The sequence below is a fragment of the Coptis chinensis genome, chromosome 3 (assembly GCF_015680905.1).
Source record: "Coptis chinensis isolate HL-2020 chromosome 3, ASM1568090v1, whole genome shotgun sequence".
NCBI lineage: Eukaryota > Viridiplantae > Streptophyta > Magnoliopsida > Ranunculales > Ranunculaceae > Coptis > Coptis chinensis.
In genome coordinates this window covers 28,391,757-28,401,652 of record NC_141458.1, presented here as the reverse complement: position 1 = coordinate 28,401,652, position 9,896 = coordinate 28,391,757, and the positions used below count along the sequence as shown (strand labels likewise).

Genomic DNA, 9,896 nt, shown 5'->3' with positions numbered 1-9,896 from the left:
TGGAAACTGAATAGATAGAAACCTTTCGTTCTCTCATTGGGACTTTCAATACCCGATTAGAATTAAAGTTAGTTCGGTAATAAGAGAGTAAATGCATTTTAACGATTGGAGTCCTGGCCTGTTGAACTACTTCTTTTACCCGACGTTCAAAACCAAATGGACAAAAAAGCGAAAAATTCACCAAGGATCATTCTACTCTTTTCACAAAGAAGCATCCATCTGTTCATGAAGAAAGTTAGTTTCTCACCGTCTCCCTCCACTAAAAGAAAGGGTGTGTCTACTCTCTCTCTCTCTATTACTTTCCTTAAGTGAGTAAATTAATCAGAACCTCATTGTTGTCTTATTTTTTTCTCAATCAAAGTTACAATCTCACTGTGTCTCACTGTCGTTGTTCCAGAATTGGCAATTGATTAAGTAGGGTGTTGTTGTGAATTTGTGATATACATAAAATTTGGTCAATGGATTAATTTGTTGTCATGGTGTTCTCAAGTAAGTATAGTTAAGCATAATCTAAAATAATTACGACACTTAATTGAGATGGCGGTTCCATGGTTTAATTGAGATTATTGAGATAGCAGTGCCATGGTGTTGTTGTTTATTTGTTTATTTGCCATGGTGTTATTAGTTTCAGAGATTGCTTTTGGGATGGACTTTTTTACCTCGAAAGTTGTGTTGCTGAGATTAGAAAATTAATTAGCACGATTAGGATTAAAGTTTTGAACCTTTCGTTTTCAAAGTTTTCCTGAAAATACTGTGGAGAATTATTGGTCTTTCGTGTTCGCTTTGCTATCTTCGTTAACTGTCACTTTTATTTTATTTTTTCTATTTTTGATGACTGCTAGAATATTTTATTGATTTTGAATGTTTAAGTGAATAACCAATAATTTGCCATCTCTTATTTGCTTCCGGGGGACATAGACTCCTATTGATTGACTGACTCACTCTGCCCTAGGAAAGATTGATGGAAGTTTTTCTTTTAAATGTGTTCTTGGGTTCATAGTTTGGGATTTCTTTTACAATTTTTCATTGTATTTAAGCAATAGAAGTAATAAATTGGGAAACACGAGAATGGAGGGCAGAACTCACAGAAGGAAGGTTTGTACACCTACTTTCATATTCTATCACATGAACTTCATTTAACTGAATCAAAATTCGTACTTCCTTAGTTTTGAGAAACCTACACCTCTTTTCCTTTTGTTACGATTTCTTTGATGCTTTGTATACTTGATATGGCTTATTAGTTGACGCAGGTTTTTTTTTTGGTCATTTTTGGTCATTGTGGAATCAAGGTTAATATCAGCATGATTTGTTTAATATCAATCAGTTAAGGCCACTGTTACATGAATATGTGCTTTCATAAGATTTAATTTTCTGATTAACGGGTTTATTTCTATTGCTTATAATGTAGGATTTGTGTTGAAAAAAACAACAAAGAATTAGACTTTGTCGGTAATAGTTTTATCTAATAATTGTTAGGAAACCAGAACAAGAACAAAACCAAAACCAAAACCAAAAGGTTTCAATGGTATTCTTTAAGGTGATGTAGTACTGATAACATACCCAGAAAAAGCAGAATGAACTCAAATTACTATAAATTCCTGAGATATCCAAGGGTTGGGATTCAAATCTTTGTTGTTTAAATCTCTTCTTAGGGTTAGTAGTGTGAGAATAGTGAGGTGGAATATTACAAAAAAAGTATGTAACACAGTGATGGGTACTTAAACTTTTATTTTTTTCTCGAGTTTAGTACTTCAGTGGCAGTTTACGACTCTATGCTTTATTTACTTGCTATATTAGTTCTTTTGAAGATATTTTCCTACTCCACTTAGTGGAGTAATTTCTTAACAGGTCGTTTTTCAATTTTCTCTCCTCTTAATGGTTTGTGTTTGGACGGAAAAGGTCAAAAGGACATACCAAGATTTTACCAGGGAGTCGAATCATAATATTAATTAGAGTAGAAATACCAATCACCGAGTGCCCACTTCGTATGACTACAGTAACCCTTTGTTTTAGACATTAACCTATGAATGTATTTGCTTTTTGTGTATGCAATCGCTCTCACTTTTTCCTTTTTCCTTACTTACATTGACGACACTTAAAATCAGAAGAACCCCATGTAAGAAACTTCTGGGAACAAATTCTAGGAACAATTGTATTCAATATTACCAATGTGTCACATAGTTTTGCAGAGGCAACTGGTCGTATATGTTTATTAGCTTTTTAGTTTGTTGCTACTTGCTACAGGTTTATAACTCTTTATCCCATTCTGATATACATTTTCCAGTTTTGAATGTATAGTCACCAGGTACAATGATACACAACAAAAATGCATTGGGCAAGGATGTTATAGCAAATTTGCACACGGATGGCGGAGGATCCTAATGTGTGTTGATTTTCAATCCTTAATCTTTTTTTTTCCCTAGATATAGATTTGTCTTTAGCTTAATTCACCAGTTAAGTGTTTTATGGTATTTAGATGGAAGAGTGGGAATGCCAACTTTTATTTATGAATGCATAAGAATTAGAATTTCATTATTCTGACCTTAGGATATTCATCTAATCTAAACCATTGCAATTGATTTGTCGAATATACATTCTAGGTGTGTTGAAGGCACAACACTACCAAATGCACATTCATTGTAGAAAATTTATAAGGATTTGAGTGCTAGACAAATGGTGTTCATACTTGGACCAACGTACATATAGTATGAAATATTTCCTAACCGAACCATTGCTTGTTTTTCTTATGTTGGAATCGTCTTTAAAATGCTACGTCCTATTTGTTAGTAAAATAATAAATGACTTCCCATTGTAAAATAAGTGTTGTGTCCCATTTATTTATTTGTTGATAAAACTTAACAAAATGGACATGGGTATGAATAGACAAAAAGATGGTTTAATTTACTGTGTGGCTACATTATTAGAGGAGCTTTCATTGTGATTTACAATGGAACAAGGGTAGCTGATTAGCTCACCACCTATCCGTACTGTATTTAGTTTCAACGTGTTTCATTGAATTTAATTGAAGTACCATAATGATTTTGGTCAAAATTAATATTCATTTTCGGGTCATTATTTTATTTTTTGATTAAATGATTTTCAGGAAATTGAACATGCTTGCTTTAATAAAGATATATTAGAAATATGATGAAGTATGTGATGACTACTCTATGTGTCTCTAGGAGACTTTTGTTTTAGTTGCACTACAAACCAAATTTGTTCAATGTAAGGAATTTGATTGATCCTACCAAGACTTGCCGTTATTCATTTAATGAAGCCATGGTGGATTGGTGGTTCTCAATGTCAGATTTGATGCATCTTACTATAGGAGCACAATGGAGGAAGCTGCAAGAGCAATTATGAGGAAAGATGGACAATGTTGTTGATACAGAAAGTTCACCTGAGGTGGCAGAATGGATGGCTGCTGTTGAAGTTGCTGCTCTCTTGACCAGGAAAAAGGATATCCAAGTTTTCATAATGGAGGGTGACAATCAAAACCAGAATGTGAACAGTGCCCTCAAGTTGTATGACGAAGCTGGCAGTTGGAAGTTAATGAATATATTTGGTTGTCTAAAAGACCATAGAACCATGTTGATATAGTTGTTTTTAGGAATCAGGTTATGGAGTCCCCACCCAGTTGTATTTTGAACTTAGGACGTGCTTTGGTTTTAATATAAATGTAGTTATTATCATGGGAAAAAAAAAAGAGAATGCCAAGTGGGCCTTTAGGAATTAGGTTATGGAATCCCTTCCCAATTTATTTTGAACTCGAATTAGCGTGCTTTGGTTTTTTTTTTTTATATTATAAATGTAGTTATTATCGTGGAAAAAAAGAAGAGAAAAATAAAATGAAAAGAAAATTGTATGCAATATCGACATGTATATTATACAATCAACTTTTTGCTCTTGTACTATTTCTTGATTGTGTCTGAAACAATGGTTGAATGTTGTTTCATGCGCATGTTACGGCAGCACGTTGTATAAGCATTGCTTTGTCGTGATTTTCATATGTTTGAAACGGTAGGTATATACTAGCTACTGTTACAGAGATTGCTTATTGAGGAATAATTATCTAGCTAAATTGTTGTGGCAATACACAAGACATCACCAAATCGGTTTTAAGGTGTCATTGGGAAAATGTTTACCATTTAATGTTTCCAAATTAAGAGTAGATGGAGTAGTTCTGAACTTCCGATCTAAAGACGTGGTGAAAAAAGAAGAGACAATGAGTTTGCTAGAAGAATTCGTAGCCGCTGCTGTTGGATTGAGAATTTGAGGTCCTACTAGAGTGTCCAAAAAAAATTGGGGTTTTCTATTTAGGTTGTGTCAACGGCAACAATAATAGTATCCATGCCTTTGGCACGGGCATTACCTAGTGCATATACATAACACAACCAACACCATCGTTTGAAAAAAAATATGACCAGAATATGCTACATGCGAAATGACCTCCATGAACAAAACCTTGGCCAAATTTTAGAATGTGTAAGTTTATATATAACAATTTTGAAGAAAAAAAATCTAGTGCGTTTAAAATGTATGGACCGGGGAGCTTGTGCACTTAAAAGTGGCATCTCAATGGAAGACTGACTTGAGAAAAAGGACTGAAAATACGTTTGATAGCATTGAAAGATAAAAAGTTATCTCCACTTACTCACATAAACCCGCGTATCTAACATTTATTCGAAATGAAATCCGAAATCCGAAATCCGAAATAAAAGTCACTAATTTCACAAATTAACAACCACACAATGAAATCCGAAAGAAAATGAAGAAAATGGAGTCTAAGAAGAAGGATTTGGTGATGATTGAGGGGAGAGAAGGTTAAATTACAGGTGGCATCTTTTATTCTTTTTAGTTGGTTGTGTTACTTACTCGTGTAATCGTGTTATTCGACTATTAAACGTTTAAACCACCTCAGATATTTAAGTAGAACTAAACTCACCTAGCCAAAAAACACTATTAGAATTGGTTTGGGCCAAATACGAAGGCCCATAAGATCGATCCCCAAACCCACCAATCCTTACATGTTCCTATACACTTGGTCGTAAATTTATAATCTGTCTGTGCCTCTTCCCTCCAAAACCCTCCAAAACCCTCTAAAACCCCTTTCACATTTTCTCTTTCCACTTAAAACCCTAACAAACTAAAAATCAGTCAAATCCTCCACTATGAACCTCCCTCGACTACTTTCTCACTCTCCACAAACAAGAAAATTTCTTTTACATCCTCTAACTTTCCTCCAATTTTCAACCTACTCCTCATCTTCCACAACAACGAAACGCATATACACCAAAAAACAACAACCCACGGACCCACCGAAGATATCGAAAACTACTTCTTTGGTTGATAAAATATCAAAAAATGTCGTGGTGGAGGAGGAGAGAGAGAGGAATTGGCCAAGGCCTAGTGAGATACCGTGGCAAGGAAAGGTTGCTAATGTGGTTAATTTGATTGGGACAGTTTCTATGCCTGTACAGTTTCAAGTTTCTGCGGATGGGAAGTCGTGGGCCGGGACGATTCTTACTCAGGAGAGTTCTTCTTCTGATAGTTTGCTTTGGTGGGTTTTTTCCTTGTGTTTATGTTTCTTTTTAGATTAATAGAATATTTCTTGCATTTTGAGGAAATGTACAATATCGTCTTTGTGTTTATGAAAGCAGGATTCCCATAATCTTTGAGGGTGATTTGGCGCATATTGCTGCTTGCCATTTGAAAGAGAAGGATTTTGTTCATGTATCTGGACAACTAGCTGGAGATCCACCACAATTCACAATGGAAAAGAGTCGATCTAGTAGTATCCAGGTATATTTCCTTGTATGCATATTAAGTTAAGAGTATTAACAAAGTCGAGTAGATTCGGATGACACCCTTTTTATTTGCCAAAATGCCAAGTAAAGTTGGTTGAGTATGACATCCTTTAAATGAAAAACTTCAGTGTAGCTTTGTACGAAGAGGCCAAAAAGATGCAAGAGCTTTGTTCCCCTCTTTGTACTTGTTAGAGAAAGATGGTAATTTGTTATAAGTAAATTATACATCATTTATATCCTAAGTTTTGTGTAAGGTGAAAAGTTAAGTAGCAAATACTAGCCATTTTTTCAGAAGATGAATGCATTTCCGTTTGTAACTTACACTATTGAAAGCCTCTCTTTACATTTTAGTGTCAGAAATCTCTGGAAGTGATCGTACTAAACTTGATCAACCTCAAAAATTGGGAATTTTGTAGATGGCATAAGGGCTTTGGTTGTGAAGTGTTAAGAATACATGAAGCTTTCTAAACTCTCTAACACATATAAGTCAAATTTGGCAAATCTTAACTTGGAATGGCTGTGGACTTTGGAGGTGAATTGGTTGATGTGGCAGATCTGTAGTGTGTGTCTCTCTTCAACTGGTTTCGACTGGGAAGATAGTTTGGAGGGAAAAGAGAGTCAACAGTTAGTACTTGGATGATACTTTAGAGATAGTGCGATGGAGAAGTGAACGTTTCAGAACTAAGAAGTTGTCATAGGTAAGACAAAAGGATGCTAGTATATGCAGTGAAGATACCTTGAAAGCTTTCCTCACTTACAGTCGAGTAAGACAGTAATTTGTCAAGATATCCCCCTTGGCCTACCAAAAAAAAGCAATTATAATAATAAATATAAGAAATTCCAGGAACCATAAATTTGTACGCGATCAATTAGGTCTGACTTTTGGTGGATATCATCTCCTCACAATTAATATCAAACTCAGAGAAGATCCGCTCGTTGAAACATAGCCCAAAGTTTGTTTTTTTTCCATTTGTGACGGTCTGTGCTTTTTCAGTCTTTCAATAAGGTTAGAGTGTTGGACATTGTCGTATGAGCTAATTTTTTCTGAGGTTGATCTCCATTGCCACAAGATCATACCATTCCAAAATCCTCCCCTCGTTAATTGTGTAGGTTAACTTTTGGAATCAGTTGGGGGTTATCAGTTATGTCAAATTTCAAACAACAAATACTGGCATCCTTCTAGAAAAGAAAGGGGGTGAGGAGAGGGGGAAAGAGGGGGAATAGAAAAATCACCTTTAAATTTGTTAATTTGGAAGGAACAGAATTACAATATTGAAGACGTTGAGGCTGCTGGAGTAGATAATCATGTTTATTGTTGCTGACTGTGGTAGAAATGGGGGCTCTGAAGCTGGAGGTATAGCAAGCCGTGTTGGAGAATTGTTCTTTTTGTAAATGCTTTTGCAGTGTAAGGCAGTAGCGATCATTTCAAAGCATATTTTTCGTTTGCACATTGTCTTGTACGTTTTATTCATTGTAGAAGCTTTTAACTGGTTGGTGTTGATTGTATTTGTAGTAGTGAATTAGTGATCCATAGTGATCTATATCTATTTTTGCCCTGTGGTTATGATTATCTTGCACACGCAGACTCTTACTTAGATTGCTCCTGCCACCCCTTCTTGAATTATATTGCTCAGTTATATATTCGATCATTTGTAGTTGGTTTGGAATATATCTGTCAGCTGCATATTTTATAATTCATGAACACAATTGCATCCACGTTGAGTTTTTTCATATATTACTCTCTGTTCCTTAAACTGGCGAACTGAAATAGGTTTTAACTTGGATTCAACACTGAAAATATTCATTGTTAGGTTATGGTGAATGGCATTAATTTCGTTGAAGAATCTCCTCAAAGGAAGGAAAGTCATGCATCTTACAAGCAAAATGAACAAGCTACTAGTTCTTCTCGTAAGTGTCCAAAGAACAAGTTACTTACTCATTAGTACCTCAAAGTGTGTATTTATGTGTGTGTATCTTTTCCAAGATACTGACTTAATTTTGTGATTAATTTTATTACTACTACCAAATTTGTTACTTTACGCTGTTGAAATGTTTTCCTCGAACTATGTCTGTATTTCAAGAGGTCAGCCATGTGTAAACAACTTATGTATTTAACTAATCCTCTCCGTGAAATGGGTTTTGTATATATTTGGTTTGTTATCATTTCTCCACTCGGATACCAAGTTACATGCAGCCTTTTAAGTTGTAATCCATCTTCCCTTGGCCCTCGTCTTCTATTTTCCCATATCTGGAGATAATCGTAAACCGTCTTTCAATTGCATTCTTCAATCGATGTTAACTTTTTTGTTTCTATACTCTGTAGCTTTCATTTGATGCTAACTTTGTAATTCAGTGACACATTCGGAGACTACGTCTATGCCCATCACTGAAGATAAAAAGGACTCCACTACGACTGAACATCTGTGGACTGATCTTCTTGAGAACCCTCACGAGTGGTGGGATAATAGATTGAACAAGGTTAGTTATGCATAATGTTATCTTATGATGCTAGCTATGAATTATGTTATTATATATTTGGTTTTATATTTCTGACCTTGTTTCCTTCTTGCTATTCTTCGTACACGTGTCTAGAATAATCTAAAAGGTGCGGATTTCAAACACAAGGTTAAAGGGGAAATGCTATGGCTGGATGAGTCTACCCCAGGATGGGTGGTTTCAAAGTTGGAGTCGTTGAACTTCATCAATAAAACAGTGCAGAAGAGTCAGAAAAGTGGCAAGTATATGCTCTGAAAGTTTTTTGTTCTCCCCATAATTACATGCCATACTTATAGCTTTTTGAGAGAAATTAACCTGTGCCGTTTTTCATTTTTATTCAGCTTATACTCTTCTTGAATGACTTACACTGAGTAGAAGTTCTTTTTTTTTTCAGTGAATGGGGTGAAAGATAGAGAATCTGTGGAGTGCTCTTGGAGAGACCTCACTTACAACCCAAACCGGTGGCGAGATCATCGGAAGGAAAAACTCAATGGACAGGTGGTCTACATTTGAAATAGAGCTTTTATCTTTTGCCTACTTGTATTTGTGCATCTCATACTCTGTCTTTCAGGTCAATCCAAAATTTCCAGATTTTAAGCATAAGGATAGTGGTCAGGCATTATGGATAAGCAGCGCGCCAAAATGGGTCTTGTCCAACTTAGATGCATTGAAGTTCGATAATAAAGGTAACTTTCAGAAAAAGAAGTTTGATGATAAAGGTGAGCTCTAAATGTATTCCTAATGTGTCTCAATAGACTCTGCAATCAGTCCACCTTTGTGTAAATAAAATGCTATATAGTTATGCTGTTCTCATGTTTGTGATTATGTAATCGAACCAGAAAATTCCTGGAAGGACTTGGTGGAAAACCCAAATAAATGGTGGGACAATAGGTTTGATAAGGTATGATAGGTTACCTTTAATTTAAATCATTTTTCAGTTGATTCTGTTTCAGTTATTGTTATATTACTGTATGACCTTGATTTTGTTTTCCTTTTTCTCTTTCCCGTTTTTTATTTTGTGTAGCTCAACCAAAGAGCACCTGATTTTAAGCACAAGGAGACTGGTGAAGGCTTATGGCTGAGTGGTTCACCAGATTGGGTAATGCCCAAGTTACCTCCTGTAAAATCTAAAGATGTTGCTGGCAGTAAGAGAGAGACACTCCTGTCCTGATTATTGAACCAAGACGGTACTTTTTACAAGCTATTGATGTTGAATACTGCTTTCTTCTTCAATTTCAGTTTTAGTGTTGATTGTACTTGAAGCACATCTGTTTTCTGAACCTCTTTATCATGGGAGTGCAGGAAATGTGCAGATCCTGGGTACCATGACCGTTGCAATGCTATGTGGATAGTTCAGCACCTTGTCTGTGCTGCTCTCTAATTTGTATTGTCCTCTATACAGCCTCTGGAGGGTCCTAATGCATGGCAAAATCTGGACCTAATTCTTGATTATGGTAATCTGTGCTTTTAAGTATCTAGGTAACTTGTGATTACTCCTGCAATTTAAAAAAAAAAATCAACTTTTTCTCGAGATAACGAAGGTTAACAAGTTCATGGTTACAATCAAATTTTTGGATGCATATTATATTTGAA

General features: G+C 35.4%; 1 protein-coding gene across 2 annotated transcripts; it reads left to right on the top strand.

The window, feature by feature from the left end:
- Window positions 1-4,670: 4,670 nt before the first annotated feature.
- LOC147508996 (protein OSB2, chloroplastic-like) lies at window positions 4,671-9,896 on the top strand. 2 transcript variants are annotated; one of them, XM_086601315.1, is made up of 10 exons: window positions 4,671-5,560; window positions 5,661-5,802; window positions 7,619-7,715; window positions 8,161-8,285; window positions 8,400-8,541; window positions 8,698-8,801; window positions 8,875-8,989; window positions 9,143-9,204; window positions 9,328-9,490; window positions 9,606-9,896. In XM_086601315.1, the coding sequence occupies exons 1-9, from the start codon at window positions 5,172-5,174 to the stop codon at window positions 9,472-9,474; spliced, it is 1,323 nt and encodes a 440-aa protein (XP_086457441.1). In that variant the 5' UTR covers window positions 4,671-5,171; the 3' UTR covers window positions 9,475-9,490; window positions 9,606-9,896. The 2 variants fall into 2 exon arrangements, with proteins under 2 accessions (XP_086457441.1, XP_086457440.1); XM_086601314.1 differs by having other exon boundaries at window positions 4,747-5,560; window positions 8,875-9,022.

Coding starts and splice junctions, on each gene's coding strand:
- LOC147508996 (XM_086601314.1), top strand. CDS start 5,172: ATGAACCTCCCTCGACTACTTTCTCACTCTCCACAAACAAGAAAATTT. Junction 5,803..7,618: donor GTCGATCTAGTAGTATCCAG/GTATATTTCCTT, acceptor ATTCATTGTTAG/GTTATGGTGAATGGCATTAA. Junction 8,286..8,399: donor GGGATAATAGATTGAACAAG/GTTAGTTATGCA, acceptor ACACGTGTCTAG/AATAATCTAAAAGGTGCGGA.